Raw genomic sequence first — 23,777 nt, forward strand, 5'->3', positions numbered from 1 at the left:
GTAACAATGAAATAAAAACAGAAAACGTTGCAAATACTCAGCAGGTCAGGCAGCATCTGTGGAGGGAAACAGAGTTAATATTTCAGGTCTATGACCTTTCATCAGAACTGGGAAAAGTTAGAGATGAAATAGGTTTTGAACAAGGGATGGGTGGGACAAGGATAAAAGGAAGGTCCATAATAGGGTGGAAGACAGGGCAGATCGAATGACAGAAGAGTTAGTCTTACAGGGCCAAAGAGAATGGTGATGGGGCAAGGAAAGAAACAATAGCCCAGATTTTCCAGTCAGTGGTGATGCTGGGCGCATCCTGCAGAGAAATCTGTTCCCCAACCTTTTTGTGCTTTTTCAGTTCAGCCGGGACTTGCAATGTCAGCTGCAACAGCAATAGTTTGTGCAGCCTTTCAAGGGAAAGATGGTGAGTGCAGGAAAGTATGGATGAAGAGAGGACATGGTCCCCTTTTACGATATTAGCTACTGTATTCAGGTATGTTTTTAAAGGTCTCAAGTCTTTCACTGGATTAGTGAGTGAGTGGGTGAGTGAGTGGATTAACAATGGGATGGGAGAGGTAGTTGTGTAAGTGGGGGTACTTGGATCGGGTTGGAGAGTAGCCATGTTGGGGAGTGGGTAGTCATGTCAGGGTGTGGTGGGAGAGACAGTTAGGTCAGGTTGGGGGGTCAATTTTGGGGATGTTGGTTCCCACTGACTTCAATTTTACTAGGCCTCCTTGATGCCACACTTGTCAAATGCTGCCTTGATGTCAATGGCAGTCACTCTCACTTCACCTCAGGAATTCAGCTCTTTTATCCATGTTTGGATCAAGACAGCAGTGAGGTCCAGAGCCCATTGGTCCTGATAGAACCAACTCTGAGCATCAGTGGCAAGTTATTGGTAAGTGCCACTTGACAGATTGTCGACAACACTTCCCATCACTTTGCTGATGTCTGAGAGGAGACTGATAAGGCTGAATTGGATTTGTCCTGTTTTTTGTGCATACCTGTGCAATTTCCCACATTGTTGGGTATATGTTAGTGTTGTAGCTGCATTGGAAGAGCTTGGCTAGGGCTACAGCTAGTTCTGGAGCACAAGTCTTCAACATTACAGTTGAGATGTTGTCAGGGCCCATAGCCTTTGCAGTATCCAGTGCCTTCAGCCATTTCTTGACATCATATGCAGTGAATCAAACTGAAGACTGGAATCTGTGATGCTGGGAACCTCACGGGGAGGCAGAGATGCATCATCCACTTGGCACTTCTGGCTGAAGATGGTTGCAATTGAACTTTGAACTTTTGTGCAGCTACTGCTGGCATGTGCCAGATCAGTCAGATACCCATATACAAGCATCGAACAGTTCACTGGAACCTTATTTGTCAGGGGTAACACGTCACTTTTCCCATGGAAAGGTGGAAACAACTTATGAGGGCCTTGCTGTTTTCCTAAAAATGCAGGGACTTACTGATGATGTCCAAGAAGCCATCAGGGCACTCAGCAACTGGAGGAAATCAAACTGTAAAGAATCAGCAATAAATGCTATAGCCTGGGAATAAAACCATTTATTAATTCAGTAACACAATGACAATCAGTTACATCGCTGTCAAAGTATATAATAATTCAGTTATAAGTTTAGAAAAATCCATATTTATTACAAAATACTCACAAAGTACAATAAATATTGCATTTATTCATTTTACCAAATTCAGTCTATTTTTATACCACAGGTACAAAATCATCCAGTGGTTACATCCACTGACTACAGGGTAATTGATTTTTCATACGGTTTAAATGCTTCATACTGAGAAAGACTATACAAGAAATCAGTTCGTGTTTGATGATGTTAGATAAGGACAGGGTCAGGTTCACCAAACAGGCTTGTGATACCTTCCCTGTCCCACTTGTTCAACAGCTTGTTCATACTCGCTGTCTAGACTCATTAAGAATGGTCACTTGGGTGAAATACTGGAATGTGCTGGGTGCTCTTAATGTCTTCAGAAAAGGAGAGAAGAGAAGAAGGAACTTGTAGGCAGCTGTTCCACAGATATTGAAGTTCGTAAAAGCATATTCAAGCCAAACACAAATTAGACTATTTACATGTCTTCAGTAATAGCTGTACGTTACAACTTGTTCTCCTCTTCCTCTTTTATGAAGGCAAGGTTAACATAGGCATCTGCCACCTGTGGATGCTGAAGTGTGCTAATTTCTGCATAATTGTTGTTGAATCCACTAACATGACCGTTTAGATGTTTCTTCTGCACTTCTTCAAACAGCTGCAAGACCTTCAGTCAAAACGTAAGTAAAATTAATAAGTGGATACAAACACAACATTTGGACTTTTGGGGTGAAGTGATATTTATTCCCAGGATAAATATTTTAATATATTTCTATGATGATTTAATGAATAAATATGCTACTATGCCCTACACATCAGAATTTCCCAGTTTGATTCCTGGTTTCTGCTGAGCCATATTCTCAGTTACGAGGTCATGGACACTTAGGTTTGGATGTGTTGGTCTTCTTAGTAGCCTGCTGGCACAGAAATGATCACTTGGATGAACTATCTGTGTGCTAGGACTCTATACCCCAACAACAGAAAGGAGTTTCAGTAGTAGGGGGATAAATGACAATCATATTTTCATGAATACACATGTGAAGCCATTGTATATACTTGTTGGGATTGCTGTATTGCAAACCAGCCCATTTAACAGTTGAAGCAATTAATTTGACCTTGCTCCTTTGAATTGATTTGGGCTGCAGGAACAAGTGGTCCTGCTGAGCTAGTATTCCTGTTCTGAGACCCTGAGGGGTCTCCCCTCATTTGGATGAAGACTTTCCCCAAAAATAGTTGCAATATTTTAGTTCAATAAGAAAATCATGGCCTTGAAATTACACACTGGATAAAGTATATAACTGGGTAGAACAATAGTAGGTGAAACATAGTACAGATAAGAATAAAGTATTGTATACAGGAGAAAAAAATGGGCCACACACATACTCCATGAATGGTATTGAAATAGTTAAGGATGAAGATGAAGGTTAGACCACATCTTACATACTATGCCCAGTTCTGGAACACAAACACAAGAAAGGCATTCTAACAATAGACACAGTATAAAGAAGAACCACAAGACTGATTCCAGTGTCAAGGAAATGAGCTATGAGGAACCATTGGAGAAAACTTGTGCTTTTCAACCTCAAGAGGAGACATCTGGGAAGTGAGCTTAAGACAGTAAATATATGGAACAAGTAAACCTAGAAAATTACATTAAATTATAATAGAGCACAGATTCAATCTTGTAAGAAACAAATGTAGTACAGATATCAGGAAGTTCTTCACACTGAGTGATGGATACATGCAATAGATTGGTGAGAATGAAAACCATGGCAGCATTTAAGAATCAATTTGATAGTAAAATGAGGTCGGATGTAGGGGGAAGGGAGGTTAACTTTAGAGCCTTTCTGGATGTATAAACTAAGTGGAGTCAAATGTCTTCATCAACTGTAAATAATTTGCAAAACTTTAGGCTTGCATTATTAAAATGATCCCCAATTTTAAGCTAACTGCCTAAAAATAGATTTCAGAGCAAATGTCTTACATCACAGCAACAGGACATTATTCACAAATCATACCTGTGATTTGGGCACAATACCAATTCTAAAGAAACCCAATGTCCCTGAGTCTATCTTGGTGCAGTCGACAACTGTAGAGGCAATATTCTCTGGTGAAGGCCCATCACACAATACACCATCAACCTGTACCAGGGGTAAACAGTTTTCTATGAGTGAACAGCTATAATTTTACATGGTAGAAATTATTTTTAAAAGTCAAAGAATAAGTGGTAAACAAATAACACCTTGTCACCAAGTTTGGCATAGACTTGATTGTGGTGAGTGGTGTCTGCTTCTCCTGTTGGGTTTGCTGATGTCACTGCAATAGGCCCCACCTGCACTTGTACAGAAAGAGATTAGTTGGTACATTAGACAAAGGCAGCCACATGGTCAATGAATTTTAAGGATTACCTGCAGGTGGGAAAGCAGGCGGGTGGACCCATAAATTGGGTCACCGTGGCATTGGCGACATGCCCACCAGCTGCCTGCTTGCCGCCACAATTTTACAAGCAGCAGGGTAGGCGTTGGGTGGGTGGCCCACTGATAGCCAAATTGAGGCCTTTAAGTGGGTAATTAATGTCCAATTAAGGGCCTCATTTTGCCACTGTTCTGATTTAACAGGTGACAGGAGAGGCCAGCGTTCAATGTCCAGTCCAGCGGGTTAAACCCTGCTGGCTGAACAACACCTCCTTGGTCTACCTGCAGTGCCAGCAGTGGCCACTGCTCTTGCTAATACTGCAGGTGTGCAAAGCTGCAGGCCTCTGATTGGTCAGCTGAAAAATTAAAACGGGGCGAATAAGCTAGCCAGAGACAGGCTCACCCTCGACATTCACAATGGGGTGCAGTGTATAATCTGGCCCAAAGGGTCAGTAAGGGCTCAATAATGAATCTCAGCACCCTCAGAACCTCAGTGACAGGAAAATCATTAATAGATTTTGCACCTGATCATTATGTAATGAGATCTGCTGAAAAGTGTGGAGGTTAGATAAGACCTGAATTAAAATTCAGGTAAAATTCATGCTCTTCCAAGCCCCACAATTAATGATTAACAAAAACACCTTCATATTTTCTAAGTAATCTAGTCCCTAAGGGATAAAAACAAAAAGCTAAAAGCTACTGCGGATGCTGGAAATCCAAAACAAAAACAGAATTACCTGGAAAAACTCAGCAGGTCTGGCAGCATCGGTGGAGAAGAAATCAGTTAACGTTTCGAGCCTTCACGACCCTTTGGCAGGATACCAGTTTGGCCACTCTATGGTCATTTTCACATGTGAGGCCTGCACAGTGCATATTCTGACAAATGGAGGTTCAAATTTTCATCCAGGTCCTAAATATGTCACATACTCCTATTTAGGTATATGCAGGGGACTCCTGCCTGTTACCAGCAGGAATGCAGGCTGCCAAGTTGGAGGCCTACTCAAAAATCACAAAGGGCAGAAGCTTGTTTTTGTTTTTTCAGTTTTGTCTTCTTTACTGTCCCATTCATGCTAAAAAAATACAGAACAGCGATGAGGTGGAAATCCTCCTCATTTAGCATTTGGATTTAAAGGACTAATGTAAATTTCAACCTCACTGAGCAGGGCACTAGATGAATCATTGCCTTTCTGATTATTTAATAATCACAATCTGCTATCCATTATTTTGTGTCTAATTCACTGAGGGGTGCCTGGTATTTCCTTTTTTTTACATGGCAGATTTTGATATAGGACACAGTGTCATAGCAGGTTCACCTAGTATTACCACAGTTCAAACCAGAGAACTCAACAGCATTTTGGTGAAAACTGAGTCATTTAGAAAATGGCCTATAAAGCTAAACAATAACATGAACAGAACTAACTGTTGAAACAAATACAGAGGTTCTGTGAAAGCTGCCGCTGAATTAAGACATACAGCAGTTCAAAAAAATTCACCAATCATAGCTTGTATTCTCAATGGCAAGGAAGCTATCTGGAGAGGTAAGTATCTCACCTGATCAATAAGATGTGTAGTAACAGTGCAGTCTGGAATTCTAACGGCGATACTCTGAGGAGTTCCAATGTATTTATCTGCATGTTTCAGTCCAAATAAGTTCAGCCACTCACCTTTCAATGATAACAACATTTGTTAATAGTTATTTTCTCACATTTATTTAACTTAGATTTGGACACAATGCTCTGCATTGCAACAAGAAGTACTGACATCCTAGGGCATGAATTCTAATAATAAGGTTTGAGTCTGTGACACATGTTTGGACTTTCCCATTCTAATCTTGGCAAACAGTGACATTTTCATCAGAGGTGAGGCACTTCACCAAACTGAGAAAGTAAAAGCAGCTAGTGAGTCCTCCCAGACTGCGTTTTCATACCTCAAGGCAGTTGGCTGAAGAGCAACACTGGGAGAGAACAGATTGCCCAACTGCCACTTGAGCTGAAAAATGATAGTTGACAGAGTCAATGAGGAGAACAAATAAATCAGGATGGGAGAATATGGAATGTAGCAAAAGGGGTCTTACCTCTAGGGATGACAAGACTGATAGGTGAAGGCCAAACTTTCTCCATGAAGTCCCAGAGTAGAGGGTTTAACAGATGTTTTGCTGGTTCTAGCTGTGCTACATTAGAGATCCATAGAGACATTGGCCTCTCTTTGGCCTGTTTTTTTGTACTGTACAAATAAAAAAGGAAATAAAATCTCTCAAGTTTGTGTCTGTCTATGCCATTCTTATAAATCTCAAAACAACAGCATGCTACAGCTATTTATATGGGGGTATGCCATTTAATACCCAAGGATTGGAGATTAAAGAGGAAATTGACTCAATCGTCTTTGAATCCCCATGTATATCACAATATTTATTTAATAAAAATAATCAAGTAAGTGGAGCACTGGATTTCCTAAGGGTGTCTTTTTTTTCCAACCTGAGGGATGTTATTACTTTACTTGTTACATCTTATGACAAATGAATTGAAGCTTCATAAATACGGTATAATCTATTCGTGCGATGACTTGGAGTTACGTACTCCAATTTTCAGATAATTCAACACTGACCTAATGAGCATTGAAATGAGATTTACTGCAATATCATCATGTTGGTTTGGCAATATGTTGGACAAACAAAGTTATACTATATTTTCTCTAGTTGAATTTTCATGCTTCTAATCTCAGTATTTATTAACTGTAGCAAATCATCCCACAAACCACCATTTTCTGTGTCCGAATATAGTAAATGTGTCTTGTCAGATTTATCACTGTGATGACCCTTCTCTCTAGAATTGAAGATCTCTAGTACTCCTCGGAAGAAAACACAACACCCAATGCAAAAAAATTCATACTTGTAAGCCTTTTCTACAGCATCGGGACGATTGCAGGCTGCCACCAAAACATACACTGTGTCTGTTGGAATACCACATGTGCCTCCATTTTTCATGATCTCTGCAGAAAAAAAGTTGTGATGGGTTTTCTTTATTTCATAAATCTGGAAAACGTTAAGCATCAAAAATGCTCCTGCCAGAGATTTTTGTTTTAGAATAGGAAACTGTAAGGTTATGTGGGAAATTGTCAAGGTTAATCCTGATTAATTGATCACTAGGTAAAAGGCACTAAGTACCAGGAAGCACTAGTAAAACAATGGGAAGCTAAGAATGATTAGAATTCAGACAAAACTGCTGATGGAAAGAATCGGAGATTACAGTATAGGAGGCGGCATTGGGCCATCACACCTGGGCCAATGCATACTGTTAAACTGGAGCTATCTACTCTAATCCTATTTACTACCCTTTCCTCATACTGTTTTACATTCTTCCTTTTTAGGTATATATTTATTATCTTTTAAATGTATAGGTAGAATGTGCTGGAGCATTTCACATTCCAACAACCCTATGTGGAAAAGGAAATTCTAACATTCTCCCTTCATTCTTCTCGTGAGAATCCTGAGCTATTGTTTCTTGGTTACCAATGGACAGCAAATCAAGACAGCCTTTCACTATTTCCTGTCTCAAAATCTTTCATAATTTTGAAAACCTCTTTTACAACTGCCTCGTAAACCATTTTTTCAGTGGCAAAAAACCCTTATTTTAAAGACTTTCTTCATCCTATAACCTCATAATTCTAATAAATCTTCACTGTACCCTTTCAATTATTAACATATTTCCTATGATGGGTGCATATAACTGCATGGATTGCTTGAGTTACGGCCTAACTATTATCTTGAAGAAATGTAACATCACTTCCTTGCTTTTATATTCAATGTGCTGCCCTTAGGTTGCCTTTTTATGGCTTTTTCTGCCCTTCCTCTGACCTTTACAGATCGACGTATCGGTACACAGAGTTCTCTTTGTTCCTTCACTTTTCAGAACCCTACCATTTAGGATATTTTTCTTTAACTGTACTTTTCCCAAAATGTACTATTTCACATTTCTGTGTACTCAATAACATGTACCCCATATCTTTTCACCTGTTTGTATTTTTCTGTCCTCTTACCGTTTGCCAAGGCCCTAATTTGGCATTAGCAAACTCAAAATTTCATTTCTCTTATATCTGTGTCCAAATAATTTATGCAGACTGTATAAGTAGGTTCAAGAGACAACTGGGCACCTTTAAGGAAGGTGTTTTAGAGTTCCTTATAATTTTTACATTCCTATATTATTTCACAATCTTTCAAATACATCAGGAAACACACCAAATGTAAAGCAGGTTTAAAACTAACAGCCTAGTAATTAAGTGATGAATGCTTGCAGGAAATAATGCCTTAGAGATTAAATTTAAGGAACATCAGTGCAGAAAGTAATCTTGTAACATGGTTGCACTTCTATCCTTAACGGTATGAACACAATAATGAATTGGCAGAGTTTGTACTTAACATTTTCTTAAGTGTTCGTCTGAGCCTTACCTGCGATTTTTCTGACTGAGCTGGTTTTTCTTGAAGGCAAATGAAGGCATGTGGAGCTGTCCCGTCCAAAACCACATAGCTTTGCCCAGGCATGTCCCAAGGGCAACTGGGGGCTCTCAAAGGTCTGGTTAAAGAGGGTGGCCAGAAAGCAGTAAAAGCTAACCAAACCAAAAATTATGGTGACCCCAATATCATATCCCAAAGGATTTGAATTAATGGCATCCAATAGAAAGCTAATCAGAATCAGCTGAAAGCTGAGAGAAAAGGCAAACCATGCTGCATTAAGAAAGAAAGTCCCTATCACCACAAAACAATTAAAAAGCAGGAAGCAAATAATTCCTACTGAAATACCAAATCCCCTAGTGGAACCATAGAGACCACCATATCTGGTCAAACCCCAGATTATCCATACTAGACCATATAGGATGAAAGCACAACTTTCCAGGGTTTTACCCAGAGAAAAAGAGATTGAACCGCAAAGAAGCTGCAAAACGCCCCCAGGAATGACTATCCAAGGCAGGACCACAGTGGCTAAAGGTGCAGCAGCATTGACTGATACAGTGATAGCAAAGGCAGCCACAACATTACAGGCGTGGGCTAAGATCTCAGCATCTGAATATCTGGAATACCCCAAATAAGGACTGTGGGTATCTTTATCTGACTTCAGAGTTAGTGCATTCATCCTAATGATTAAACCCTTTATGATCCCCTTTCCAGTGGGAATAGTAAAGGGTCCAATAATATTGAAAAGGGAAATTAATGTTAAGCAAGCAGATGCCACAAATATGGCCACACTGACACCTTGTGCACCACCATGAAAAAAGCCAATTGGGTGAGCTGCCACTGCTATACAATAGGAAACGAAAAAAAGCAAATAAATTCCATCAACAAGACTTTTACTGGTCATAAACAGAGCCAGAATGAAGAAAAGGACAGCGAGACTAATAGGGGCTGGAATTGGGAAAAAGGGTTCGTTGCCTTGCCAGAGCTTGTAAAGAAGAGCATAGCCTTCTGCAAATTTTAATATGGAGGTCAAACCAAAGAATGTAGCAGTCAGGCTGTCAGTGGCTCTGTAAGACAAAACACAGACAGCAATTTGATAGACAGCAGCTGTCCAAAGCCAGGGGACCTGACCACCAAACAGATCAGAAGTTACACCCAAAACCTGGCATCCTAATACGCTGGCAGATAACATATTTGTAATGTACCCCAGAACCACTGTGTCATTTTTGGTGGTTTCAGGTTTCAGAGAGGAATTATTCTTAGGCAGACCAGTCCCTGGGAAAATTATTTTTCCTTTAGTTAGGAATACAGAAGCACGACCTAACCCAAAGTAAAGCCCTATCGAGGATACAATCAAATAGTTTGAAGCTACTGCAGAATGCCCAAAAGATTGATCATACAGTGCAGCAATTTCATGGGCAGTAGCAAGAGAGATGGCAAAAGCAATCATAGAGAGGATCACTTCCTTTTGGATTAACCCCACTAGTCCAATGATGAAGAGGCCCAAAGTGAAAGCTGAGTAGCCAGGGACAAGGGCATTCCTGATCCCATCACCTTGAAATTCCTTCTCCCCAATCAAGATATGAATAAGGCCAGATCCACACCAGAAAGCTGAAACTGTCAAGCACAGATTCACAAATAGCACAGTGTGACTTGAAGACTTCCTTATGCCTGCAGAAAAAACACAGAAAAAGTAGTAAAGGAGACTGAAGAGGCATCATATACATATACATACACACACATTGAGTTACACTGAGTAATAGCACCCAAACAGGTCATTTGCCACAATAGGCCTATGCAGCATTTATGCTCCACATAAGCTTACTTCCACCTTACTTCATCCAAGCTAATCCTTCTATTCCATGCTCCTTCACCTGCTTATCTAGCTTTCCCTTAAATGCATCAATGCTACTTGCCTCAACTACTCCTTGGAGTAATGCATTCCACATCCTTACCACTCTTTGGGTGAAGAAGTTTCCCTTGAATTCTCTGTTGGATTTACTCGTCACTATCTTCTATTGATGCCCTCTAGTTTTGGACTCATCAGCAAGTGGAAACCTACCCTCTACATTTACCCTATCAATCCCTTTCATTATCTTAAAGATCTCCATCAGGTTATGCCTCAGCCATCTATTTTCTAGAGTAAAGAGTCCCAGCCTGTTCCGATGGCTTTTTTCTCTCAGTGTTGGAATCATCCTTGTGAATCGTTTTTGCAGCTTCTCCAATGCACCTGTATCCTTTTATTATATGTGCATAGTACTGTGGTTAAGTGTGGTCTAACAAGGTTCAACTCAAATTTAATATAACTTCTATGGCCTGAATTTTCTGGTCAACGTGTGGGGGCAGGCCCTGCTCACTGATGCATAAAATGACGCGCAGTGACGTCGGGCGTGCATCCCGACATCACCGCGCGTCATTCTGATCTTCAGTTCGGCAGGCGGGCACCGGAGTCGGCTGCGTGCCCACTGAACGGTCAAAGGCCTATTAAGGCCATTAGTAATCTAATTAAGCTGGTTGCCTGGGCTACTGTCCAACCTTAAGGTTGACGGGCAGGCAAAGAGCCCAGGAGGCCTTTGCATTTATCATGAAACCTCATCCACGGGCAGGATGAGGTTTCATGGAGACTTTATAAATTGAATAAAATTTTTTGTTAGAATTCATTGACATGTCCCAACTCATGTGACATGTCTGAGGGGACATGTCTGAATATTTTTTTTTCTTTATTTCCATTCATAATAATCAAACTAATTTCCCTGAGGCAGCTCTGTGCCTCAGGGAGGTTTCTGTGCTCTTTTGCACGTATGCACGAAAGAGCGCAGGCCCCGACTCTCCCTCCTCCCCTGCCTGCACAGGGAACGCTCAGTGCTTCTGGGTGCCCATCACGCTGGTCGGGCCTTAATTGGGTCACCCATGTAAAATGGCGGCACGCAGCCAATCGCAGACAGCAATCGGCTGCTCCCGCTCAGTCCCCCCCGACGGAGAGAAAATTCTCCCCTATGTTTTTCAGTTCTATCCATCTGAAAAATGAACCTCAGTGCTAGCTGGCTTCTTTTAATGGCCTTATTAATCTGCGTTATTATTTTTTAGTGATTTGTGTGCCTGTACCCCTTGATCCCTTTTCTTCTGTAGCCCATTCAGGTTCTTATTATCCAACCAATATGTTGCCTCCTCATTCTTCCTACTATTATATAGCAAATGCACCGCCTCACACTTATATATATTTTTATATATACATTCTTCCTTTGTGTTTATGGCACTTCCCAATTTGGTGTCATCTGCAAATTTGAAATTGCACCAAATCCAAATCATTAATGTAAATTGTGAATGACAGTGGTCGCAGCAACAAACAATCCCTGTGGAATCCCACTTCCCACTTTTTGTCTGTGGAGCTAACCTTAACCCCTACTCTCCATTTTCTCTTTAATAGCTAACATGCACACAGGCATCCACAGAGGTCTTTAATGGCTCCATTCCACTTCATCATGGTTTCTTAATATATTTCTAAAATCATTTATTGTTAGCTTTCATTTTCTTTGAAATATTTTTCATATTCCCGTTTTGCATTTTTTTCCTGTGGCTTTTTATACATGCCTCAGTCTGAAAGGTGTGAACTTTTTTTCACATTTGTACCATCCTCTTCTTTGAGCTGAATACTGTCTCTTACCTCTTCTGTTTACCTTGATTTCTTAATTACGGGAGTTGCCTTTTAGGGGTATATACTGGTTTTGTATTGTACCAAACATTTTGCTTCATTTCTTATTCTTTCAAAGTTTGTCTTACTTCAATTTATACCAGGCTACACCAGGAGTATTATGTAGTCTCCTTATCTAAGGACGGACATACTTGCCTTAGAGAGAGAGCAATGAAGGTTCACTGGACCAGTTCCTGGGATGAGGGTATTTTCAGATGAGGAGGGATTGAGTATACTTTTTGAAGTGTAGCCATTGTTGTAATGTAGGAAGTGTGATGCCAATTTGCACATAGCAAGCTCCCACAAACAGCAATGTGATAATGACCATAGAATTTGTTTTAACAGTGGTGCTTGAAGGATAAATGCTGGTCATATCACTGTGGAGCATCTCCCTGCTCTTCTTCAAACTAGCATCCAACCGAGTGGGCAGATGGGGGCATCAGTTTAATGTCTCACCCTAGAATGTGTTTTAAAATGAAGTGAATTAAATGGCTTAAGAGGTGCTATTCCCATCCTCCAACATCTTCCATCACTATTAGAAATAGGGATTTTTTCAATAGCATGAAACTGCCTATTTGAATTGTAAATGCATGTTGATGATGCTCTGAATGTATCAGTTATAGCTGTCTGGTGCTTGAATTGGGAAATGCAGCAACTTATGTAGTTGCAATAAATCATATCGGCCAGGAAGCTAACCAGCTCTAACCCTGGTCTAAATAAAAAGAGAAAATGCTGGAAAAACTCAGCAGTTCTGGCAACACCTGTGGAGAGAGAGACAGAGTTAACGTTTTGAGTCCGTTATGACTCTGTAATGACTAGTGACTGGAAGGTTGGGGCCATGCTTGCAGGCTAAGTGACAGTGTTCTGCAAAGCGGTCACCCAGTCTGTGTTTAGTCCCCCCAGTGTAGAGGAAATCACATTGTGAGCAATGAATACAGGAGACTAAATTGAAAGAAGTGCAAGTAAATCGCTCTTCACCTGGAAGGGGCCTTGTTCAGAGAGGGGGGAGGAGGTAAAGGGGCAGGTATTACATCTCCTGTGATTGCATGGGAAGGGGATGAGGTATTGGGGGTGATTGAGGAGTGGACCGGGCTGTCCCATATCTTTGATTTGGAGGATGAGAGACAAGTTAGAGGAGAAATTGTTCAATGAGAGAACAAGTTCAGCCAGGTGGAGGAGAGTGGTGGTGGATGGGGATTGTTTGGGCCTCTGTTCAAGGGAGAAGCAAAGACCCCTCAAACCGACCTGGTGAGGATGGAGGCGTTGAGGGACTGGATGTCCATAGTGAAGAGGAGGTGGTTAGGGCCAGGAAAGTGGAAATTGTTGAAATGACGTGGGGCATCTGAAGAATCACGAATGTGTGTGGGAAGAAACTGGACGAGGGGAAAAAATAGAGACAAGATGGGAAGAAATAAGTTCAGTGGGGCAAGAGCTGGCTCCACAGTTGTTCGGTTGGACAGCTGTTTGCTTTCTAATCCTGGTCTGTAAATTTGCTGATCTTACCTCAGGTAGAAGCCGGGGGAGTACAGATGAATCCTTGGGCTAGAGAGAGGGAAACAACCGTACCTCCTTCAATATTCAGTGACCTCAGCGTAAAGGCTGTGTGTGTAGATTTTGGGTGAGACTTGGTTGGACTTGACACTGATGCCTGTTTGGTTAATAGTCTATTTATGTTGTTTAGGCTTGCACATGAAGGCGGCAGGGTAAATGAGGGCTAGTGGCACTCCAAAGGGAAAAATAACAGCGCAACTGGAACAGCTGAAACAGCTGCCAGCTGTGTTCCGGGATCAGTTGGAAACAGCGGATCCTGGCCGGCTATTGCCGGCTGGAAACAGCCTGGCAGTTGAATTGCCCATTTGGAACGACATTCCACCAAGAATTGGCACTTTCGAAAGAGGGGAGAACATTGGGGGTAAGAAATAGAAGATGAGAATACATTTCTGGCGGGACTGCTTTCGGTGAAACGATCTCAGATTGTAATTATTGCGGCCTGTATTGGATTCAGGGGAATTGTATTGGGCACTGGGGCAATGTGCTAACTAGAAAGCAGCGAGAAGTTACATTGCAATATAACAGACTGGAATGCCACTAACTGTAACAAATCCTACCTTCTGTGATAGCAGTACACTGCTACTTACCGGTATAGAAAAGAAGAGCCGCCACGATAAGTAATAAAACTCCAAGGGCCGAGCTGGGAATCAGCGGGACTGCGCTGTACTGATTCACAGACAGCATCAGAGCACCTGACACACACAAGGAAATAAATAAAGGAGTTTTCTTTTAAAAAATTGGAAGAAACTTAGAAGAAAACATTTTCATGAATCAACATTTATTTTCAGCGTTTACCTGCACATATAATTAGCACCCCCGCGGAATAGTGCAGAGTTTCGGCGGCTTCGTGCGCTTGCGGCATTTTGCGGTTTGGCAGTGTAAAGGTGTATTGAAAGCTGACTGCTGCTGGAGCGGTACGCTGTGAAATGCGATAGCACTCTTTAGAAAGTCTGTAATGTATTACAGAACTGCTTACTTTCCAATTCCCGCTTTAGCCTTGCAGCTCTTCTTTATACCCCACTCTCCGCATCCTCCTTTGAGTCACAAGTTACGCTGCGCGCTATTGGATATGCAAATCCAGCAGGAAACTTCCAACGGGGTATTCCACACGAGCTCTTAGTTTCATGCAGGGCATTTTTTTTAGGCATACAAATCAGTTTGTTTGCAGTCCTTCCAAAATCATGAGTAAAATGAGAAGATATTTCTGATATAAAAGCTTGGCGTCCGCTTTATAATTAAATAGAATTAAATAGAACTAAAGCAGGAAATATTCCAATGATCCTATTAAGCTGACGGCCAGCCCCTGTAACTGAGACAGTTTCCCCCCCACCCAAAACTTTAACCTTTGCTCCCACAGGTTCTGACCCACGGATTTACGATTTGCGGCGTATTCTCAAGAAAGGAGAATGTTGGAAATCTGAAATAAGCCAGATGTTCGAGGCTGCTGAATCAAACCATTTCCCTCTTAATTCCAATGCCTGTAGAAATAAAGGACAATGTTAGCGTTAAAAGCAATGACCAATGTCACTAAACGACACCGGGCTTAGTAACAAAGGATAACCAGTTGAGTTGGGAGCGGGAAGTCCAATCTCCATTGACACGGGCACGGGGTACTACAACTAGAAAAGTGGAAGAGATCGGCGCCAGACATCAGATAAAATAGGGCAAAAACAAAAATATCTGGAAAAACTCAGCAGGTCTGACAGCATCTGCGGAGAAAAACTCAGCAGGTCTGACAGCATCTGCGGAGAGGGATACAGCTGACGTTTCCAGTCCGTATGACCCTTCGTCGGTCATACGGACTCGAAATGTCAACCGTATCCCTCTCCGCAGATGCTGTCAGACCTGCTGAGGTTTTCTCCGCAGATGCTGTCAGACCTGCTGAGGTTTTCTCCGCAGATGCTGTCAGACCTGCTGAGTTTTTCCAGGTATTTTTGTTTTTGTTCTAGGTTTCCAGCATCTGCAGTATTTTGCTTTTATCAGATAAAATAGATCTTCCTTTGGGCGTTGGGAAATCTATCTCACCTTTTCGCTCTCAGTCTGTCGCTAAATCATTAATAAATAATTGGGATCGGATATCACATTGTCTTTCAGAACTATTCAACAAGGATGGGGAAACCAGGTATTTGGTGGACAATGAGGAAGGAACGACTGCATTGACATCCAATATAATTTTCCTTTACGTAACATTGGAATGAAAAGGCTAATTTCTCCCAGGCAAGGGCCAAAGTTATTGATTCACAATTGCTGACGTGTGGTAAAGAATGCTTGCGCTAATCCTATGTTGTAGGTGATTTAAGGCTGACTTTTTCCTGAACACGGAAGTAATTCGATTATATATGTTGCTGATAGCTGTGTGCTCAGGAATAATGCACATTTAATCCTGTTTTCGCTGCATGATATTCCAGAGCACAACGGTGGGTAGAAAAGACATTAAAACATCTCCCGCCATTTCCCTATTCCCAACTCTGCCAACTGTTGCTAACAGTGTTGTACAAAGCTGTAATATATTAATCATTGAGACTTAGACTGAAATTACACTGCGCTATGTGAGAACTCAACAGCCCTTTATTGGCTGGTCTCCCGAGTTAGTACCACGTTTGTTTGATGAGTACCCCCAAAATGTCGCACATTTAACTGTCGATGTAACTGCATCACTAGATAATCGGATGTAAACGTGGGCAAATACATGCTGCAGTGAAGCTTACCATGCTTAAATTGTATATCCAGTTGAAAATAAAACTCAAATTATTGAATTACAATTTAGATAGTGTAAGAACTCTTTGTGGGAAAAGGTCTATGTTATTTCACACCTAGCTCGACTTTTCGGACACAGAGCCAGTTAGTGATTTTACAGTCAACCATTTTAACTTTTAATGGCTGTCTAATCACAGGTGGACTATCGTTAAAAAATTTACCTTGAGGGGTCTATGCTACTTTTTTGTAGCACTTGGATAAGAATTCTGTCTATTGAATTGGCGAAGTATTTCATTGTAAAACTTGCTTGTGCTGTAAGTGTATATGCTTACAAGTAATTGAGTTGGTATACACGAACGAAATTTAAAGTTTTTATTCTGAAAATATATTTGACACTCCTTCCTAGCTCAGCCCGCGAAATGTATCCAAACTGGCTGCCGTTCCTGCCCCCACATTCAGCTCTCCCAACAGGCGGCGCTCCAACCAAATAGAACATGTAAAGAGTAAAATGTCCCGTCCAATGACACGCGAGCTCAACATGATTTAGAACGGCACCCTATTGATGTGACATTTTTCAATTTCTTACAGCATCTATTTGTGGTCTTCCTAACTGAGAGAGAAAGAGTTGGGCCAAATTAGGACAATTTTAGATCGAAGCTACCCAATATATTTCATATAGATACATATAGCCAGGAGAGAGAGAGAATGGCAACTCATTATTGCGGGTTGGATTGGAACCAATTCTCAAAGGAGCAAGGTTATTGTTTAACTGGATTAATCAAAGAAAGTCAACATCGATTTGTTAAAGGCAAGTCATGTTTGACAAACTTAATCGCTTTTTTTGAAGAAGTGACTGATAAGAATGATAAAGAGAATGCAGCAGATCTATATGTGAATTTTTAAAAGATATTTGATAAGTTGTATCAAAAGAGACTTGTTAGGAAAATCCAGGCACGTGGCATAAGAGGAAATGTAGCAGCATGGGTAGAAATTTGGGTTGACAATTCAGGGCAATTAGGGACAGGCAATAATTGCTGGTCTAGCCAGCGATGCCCTCATCTCGTAAATGAATAAAAAAAAGGTAGGAAATAGAGACCTAGATTGGTGTTGCTCAGAATAGAGAACAGTTGGAAATGGAGTACCCAAGGGTAGGTAGGTGCCAGGTCCTCTTTAGTTCTCAAGTGAGTTGGACTTGCATTGAAGGAACACAATTGTGAAGCTTGTTGGCAACACAAAATTAGGGATTTTAGTAAATGTGGAGTGAAAAGACTTCCGGGGATATAGACACCTTAGCAGAATAGGCAGACAAGTGACAGATGAAATTTAATATTCTTAAGTGCAGAGTATTACATTTTGGGAGGAAAACAAGGAACTAGAGTATACACTCAACAAAAGGACACTGAAGTGAGAGAATGAATAAAGATAACTAGGCGTTTAAACGTATAATTTCCTGAAAGCATAACCACAGTCAACAACAACAGCAATTTGTATTAATTTGTAGTGCCTTTAATGTCTGTAAACATCCCAAGGCACTTAACAGGAGGATTATCGAACAATATTTGACACCAATCCACATAAGGAGATTTTGGGGCAGAAAAGTTTGCTCAAAGAGCTAGGTTTTAAGGAGTGTTAAAAAGGAGGAAAGAGCAGTAACAAGGTGGAGCAGTTCAAGGAAAGAATTTTGGAGTTAGACCCTTGGCAATTGAAAGCACTGTCACCAATGGTGGAGTGAGTAAAATCGGAGACACTCAAGAGACCAGAATTAGAGGACTACAGATATCTTGGAGGGTTGTAGGGTTGGAGGAGCATATAAAGATCAAAAGGGCCATGGTGGGATTTTAAAACATGATGAGAATCTTAACATTAACATTAACCTGCTTAACCAGGGACCAACATAAGTAAGCAAGCACACTGATGAATAAGACTTGGTGTAAGTTCAATTAATTCCTTCATATCTGCTTTGGCCAATATCAACCAATTCAATACAGTCAAGGGTGCAAACATTAGGATAGAAACAAAGTGCTGCAGATACTGGAGATCTGAAACAGAAACAGAAAATGCTGGGAAAACTCAGCAGATCTGGCAGCACCTGTGGAGAGAGAAACAGAGTTAACGTTTTGAGTCTGTATGACCCTTCTTCAGAGCTAAACAGAGGTAGAAATGTGAAGGAGCTTATACTGTTTAAGAGGGGGGTGGAGCAAGTGGAGCAAAATAGGTCAGGGATAGGTGGGAGCTGGACAAAGGGAGTGTTACTGGTAGTGTGAAAGACTAAAGAAGGTGCTGATAGTGGCATAAAGGTAAGACAGCAGGAGGTGTTTATAGCAGAACAAGGGTCAGCATTCTATGAAAGTAAAACATAAAAACAAGTGACAGATGGGCCTGTGGAGGATGGGGGGCTGCTGGGGGACAAAAATAAATAAATAATTGGAATAAAAAAGGGGTAAAGATGGAGGACAGAGTTCATCGTCTGAAGTTGTTGAACTCAATGTTAAGTCTGGAAGGCTTTAAAGTGCCTAATTGGAAGATGAGGTGCTGTTCCTCCAGTTTGCGTTGGGCTTCACTGGAACATTGCAGCAGGCCAAGGACAGACGTGTGGGCATGAGAGCAGGATGATATGTCGAAATGGCAAGTGACAGGAAGGTCTGGGCCATGCTTGCAGACTGAGTGAAGGTGTTCAGCAAAATGGTCACCCAGCCTTCATTTAGCCTCACAATTGTAGAGGAGACCGCATTGGGAGCAGTGAATGTAGTAAATCAAATTGAAGGAGGTGCAAGTGAAGCACTGCTTCACCTGAAAGGGGTTTTGGGGCCTTGGATGGTGAGGAGGGAGGAGGTAAAGGGGCAGGTGTTGCAACTTCTGTGATTGCATTGGAAGGGGGTGAGGAGTTGGGGGTGCTGGAGGAGTGGACTAGGGTGTCACAGAGGGAATGGTCCCTATGGAATGCTGACAGAGGGGGTGAGGTGAAGATGTGTTTGGTGGTGGCATCATGCTGGAGTTGGCGGAAATGGTGAAGGATGACCCTTTGAATGCAGATTCTGCCAGACCTGCTGAGTTTTTCCAGCACTTTCTGTTTTTATTGTGAACATTAGGGCCTTGCTGGCCTGCATGACTCACTAACACAGCATATGGTGCAGTTATCTCCTGAGCCATCAAGGTAGCCAATTTACACAGTTCCTAAATGTTCTCAATCTCACAGATGCTAACTCATTTTAACACTTTAATCTCACTTTTCCATCATCAAATTTGACTAGGCTAACTAGATCTAACTAGTTCAAGTTAAGGGACGATAGTATAGTGGTAATGTCATTGGACTAGTGACCCAGAGGCTCAGGTTAATATTCTGGGGCATGGGTTCAAATCCCACCATGGTAGCTGGTGAATCTTAAATTAAATTAACAAAATCTGGAATTAAAAGCTAGTATTGATAACAGTGATGATGAAATGATTGTTGTAAAAATCCATTTGGTTCACTAATGCCCTTTAGGGAAGGAAATCTACCATCTTTACCTGGTCTGGCCTACATGTGGCACCAGACCCACAGCAATGTATGTGGTTGACTCTTAACTGCCCTCTAAAATGTCCTAGCAAGCCACTCAGTTCAAGGGCAATTAGGGATGGGCAACAAAGGCTGACCTTGCCAGTAATGCCCACATCCCATGACAGAATAAAAAAAAGTTTCAAACTATGAGCTATTGAAATGATAATAAACATAATTGCTTTTGCTGCTAAGTACATCCAAGACCTCGATACTGCTCTAAAATCTGGGAAGATATCTATTGTATTCCTGAGCAGATACACAAAAAGCTTAATACATAATAGGCAATTTATTTCAGAACAAATTTCTTCCTGACGCACCTTCTTGTTCTGGTTCACTAATCATTATGTAGTATTATGAGCAACAATACTCAGTGCTCTTTAGAACATTCCATTCTTCTTCCTTACAAAGCCACGGTATGCTACCCCACAAGTTCTTCCTCTGTATCATTATATTTCTGAAAGGAATGCCACACAAGCCACTCTCTGACTCATTATTTCCCAAGCACTCAAAATTGTGAAAACCCTAACTTCCCCTTTCCTATTTAAATTGCCACAAAGCAGAGAACAAATTGAGTAGCAGTAGAAAAATCAAGCAAATGCACGATTTTGTGGAAGGTTTTACCATGTGAGAAAAGAAGCAAAACAAAGTGTTTTGAGGAGTGTGTGAGGGCTGGGATGGGGTGGGGGGTGGGGGTGGGGGTGGTTGGCGGTCCCACACGGTAGGATCTACATTGTTGAAAAATGTGCAATTATTGCTTCAGTGGAACAGTCAGCTAGTGTCAGTGATTTTATTATATTTAGAATGGCTAAATTGAATGGGCCTTACATTGAAATGGTGAATAAACCATAACACTATTTACACAAGCAATTACTGTTATGGCTACTAAGATGCCTAAACTAAGTGTTTATGGAGTAGTCTGGCCAAATGAATAAGAGAAAGCTAAGAAATACTCAAATTGAGGAATGAATGAGTTATGTCCTGAAAATACTTATTTCAATTCACACCAGTCCGCATCAGTTTAGCTGATGAAAAGTCAGCAACCTGAAATATTAACTTTGTTTCTCTTGTCTCTGCCTGACCTACTAAGTATTTCCAGCAACTGTCATGCATATATGGTGTATTTTAGGCCTATAAATCAAGTCTTGACTATTTTTACTTGGTACAGATTTCATGATAGCCAACAAAAAATATCAAACAATCAAATAAAATGTACATAGTGACCAGGGGGATGTAAGGGATCTATATTTTTTTCTGACCTCACCTCTATCCCCCAAATAAGTAAAAAAACAATGATGCATATTGATGTCATTTTATATTATGGTCTTATGTAAACAGAAAAGATTTTGCAAAACACTTCCTCATGAGGAAGCACACAATCAATCCTGAAACTTCAATGCAATGTTACAGGTGTGTGACACTTTTGGCTGTGTCATCTTCTAGATGAAATGTTAAACTAAGGCCCCATCTGTCAGTTCAATTAGACATAGGGGCGAAGAGTTCCCCAAGCGTCCTTGCCAACAGTTATCTCTCAACCACCAGTATTAAAGCAGATTAACCTGCTATTTATCCTATTGTAGTTTGTGTGACCTACCTGTATACAAATGGCCTGCAACATAATATTAAATGTATTTCAAAAATAATTAATTATTCATGAAGCTTTGAATATCTGAAGACGTTAACGACACAAAGAAACAGACATCTTCTTTCTTTAATCCAAGTCATGGCAACTTACTGATTTAGCTACAGACAACAGGAGTACTCTTCAAAAGCTATTCATTGGATATGAAGCACCTTGGGACTTATTGGGTCTGCAAGCTCTTTCTCCCTTAGAAACTGTTTCTTAGCTTTCTAGCTAATACATACACATAAATATAATTACCTCTAATTCATTAGCAACCATATAATTAGCTGCCAAATGGCTGATTTGGTAAAGGTACCATGTAACTGAACCCTGTAGAGAGAACACTCCAAGCTCAATTTCTGTATATGCTGAGTTACCTGATCCCAATTGGAGTGTCATTATGGGTGATGAAATTGGCTTCAGCACCCCTAACTGGGGAGAAGGAATTGGCCAATGATGTCAATGAACATGTGCATGTGGATTTGGATTGGATTTGGTTATGGCTAGTTGATTAGTGACACCCAATATTTAGTTTCACAATGGTCACTTGGGTGACATGCTGGAGGGTGAGAGATGCACAGTAAAGTCAACACTTTCAGAGGAGAAGGGTGATAGAGAAAATAGGCAGAAAAGTGAAAAATAAAAAAATAAGTGCAACTTGCATTCTAACTTTGCATTTTCAATGTTGCAACTGTGCGCTGGTATTGGAGGGAATGAATATCATGGAAGGGGTGCTGATTGAGGCTGCTGCTTTGTCCTTGCTGGTGTCGAGCTTCTTGCAAATTAGTGGAGCTATGCCGAGGCAGGAGAAGATAGATCCATCACATTCCTGATTTGTCATTGTAGATGGTGAACAGAATTTGGGAAGTCAGGAAGTCAGTTACTTGTTGCAGAATTCCCAGTTTTTGATCTGTCCTTGTAGTGCAGTATTTATCTGGCTGGTCCAGTTAAGTTTCGTGCCAATGGTAATTCCCAGGATATCGATGGTGGGGATTCAGCGATGCAATGCCATTGAATGTCAAGGGGAGATGGTTAGACTCTCCCTTGTTGTATATGGTCATTGGCTGGCACTTGTGTGGTGTGAAAGTTATTTGTCGCTTATTAGCCCAAGCCTGAATGTTGTCAATGTCTTTCTGCATGTGGGAATGCCTGTCTCATTGGGCAGAATTTTACGTTCCATGGGCAGGCGCACGCCCGACCTGATCGGGAGTAAGATCGTGCACGATGACGTCAGGCAAGCTTCCTAATGTCATCGTGCGATATTTTGATTGGCGGGCGCACACGAGAATTGACAGCATGCAACAATTAAGAGGCCTATTAAGGCCATTAAACTAGCAATTAATTTGTATTTTTCACTGCCTGTCCAACCTTACGGTTGGGTGGGTGGGTGAATAGGCCAGGCGGCCTTTGCATTTTTTAGGAAACCTCATCCCACTTCCAACAGTAATTAAAAAAATAAAAAATTTTAAACATAATTTTCAATGTGTCCCTGTTCATGTGACTGAGTCACATGTGGGACATGTTTATTTCATTTGTAAAATATTTATTTTTCATTTTAAAATTCTTCAGCTCCCTGAGGCAGCTCTGTGCCTTCAGGGAGCTTTCAGTGCGCACTCCCCCCTGCATGCGCTGACTTCCGTGCTTGCGCTCCTCTCACCTCCCCACCCTGGCAGCGCTGATGTTCACGGTCAGGGCTCGATCGTGGGTGGCGGTCTGTTTCGCAACCGCTCCTGGGCCTGCCCGACACACCAGCCCGGCAAAAGTCAAATCTTGCCCATTATCTGAGGCATTATAAATTGGGCTGAACACTGTGCAATCAACAGCAAACATCCCCACTTTTAACCCAATGATTGTTGAAGGAATTGAAGATGGTTGGGCCTAGGACACTGCCCTCAGGGCCTCTTGCAGTGATGTCCTGGGGCAGAGATGATTGGTTTCCAATAACCACAACTATCTTCCTTTGTGTTAGGTATGACTCTCATCAATGCAGGGTTTACCCTCTGATTCCCATTGACTTCAAGTTTACCAGGATCACTTGATGCCATACTTGGCCAGATACTGCCTTGATGTCAAGGGCAGCCCCTATCTCCTCATCTCTGGAATTCAGCTCTTTTCTCCATGTTTGGACCAAGGCAGTAATGGGGTGTAGTGCCCATTTGTCCTAATGGAACCCAAACTGAGCAGCGATGAGCAGGTTATTCTTGTGTAAGTGTT

At 41.4% G+C, this 23,777-nt stretch overlaps 1 protein-coding gene across 2 annotated transcripts; it reads right to left on the reverse strand.

The window, feature by feature from the left end:
* Positions 1 to 1,624: 1,624 nt before the first annotated feature.
* On the reverse strand, positions 1,625 to 14,692 carry LOC144683736 (uncharacterized). 2 transcript variants are annotated; one of them, XM_078547069.1, is made up of 9 exons: positions 14,503 to 14,692; positions 14,295 to 14,399; positions 8,463 to 10,136; positions 6,907 to 7,006; positions 6,093 to 6,241; positions 5,570 to 5,682; positions 3,847 to 3,936; positions 3,623 to 3,745; positions 1,625 to 2,271 (listed from the first exon to the last, which is right to left on the reverse strand). In XM_078547069.1, the coding sequence occupies exons 1-9, from the start codon at positions 14,567 to 14,569 to the stop codon at positions 2,110 to 2,112; spliced, it is 2,583 nt and encodes an 860-aa protein (XP_078403195.1). In that variant the 5' UTR covers positions 14,570 to 14,692; the 3' UTR covers positions 1,625 to 2,109. The 2 variants fall into 2 exon arrangements, with proteins under 2 accessions (XP_078403195.1, XP_078403196.1); XM_078547070.1 differs by having other exon boundaries at positions 14,295 to 14,433; positions 14,503 to 14,593.
* Positions 14,693 to 23,777: the final 9,085 nt, after the last annotated feature.

This window comes from Cetorhinus maximus, chromosome 8 (assembly GCF_964194155.1).
Source record: "Cetorhinus maximus chromosome 8, sCetMax3.hap1.1, whole genome shotgun sequence".
Taxonomy (NCBI): domain Eukaryota; kingdom Metazoa; phylum Chordata; class Chondrichthyes; order Lamniformes; family Cetorhinidae; genus Cetorhinus; species Cetorhinus maximus.

What these genes read in the sequence shown, in the direction of transcription:
- LOC144683736 (XM_078547069.1), bottom strand. Translation starts at nt 14,569, where the DNA reads ATGCCGCAAGCGCACGAAGCCGCCGAAACTCTGCACTATTCCGCGGGG. An exon ending in GGCTCTTCTTTTCTATACCG is followed by an intron (nt 10,137 to 14,294) that starts GTAAGTAGCAGT and finishes TTTTTTCTGCAG; the next exon opens with GCATAAGGAAGTCTTCAAGT. An exon ending in CTCAGTCAGAAAAATCGCAG is followed by an intron (nt 7,007 to 8,462) that starts GTAAGGCTCAGA and finishes TTTTTTCTGCAG; the next exon opens with AGATCATGAAAAATGGAGGC.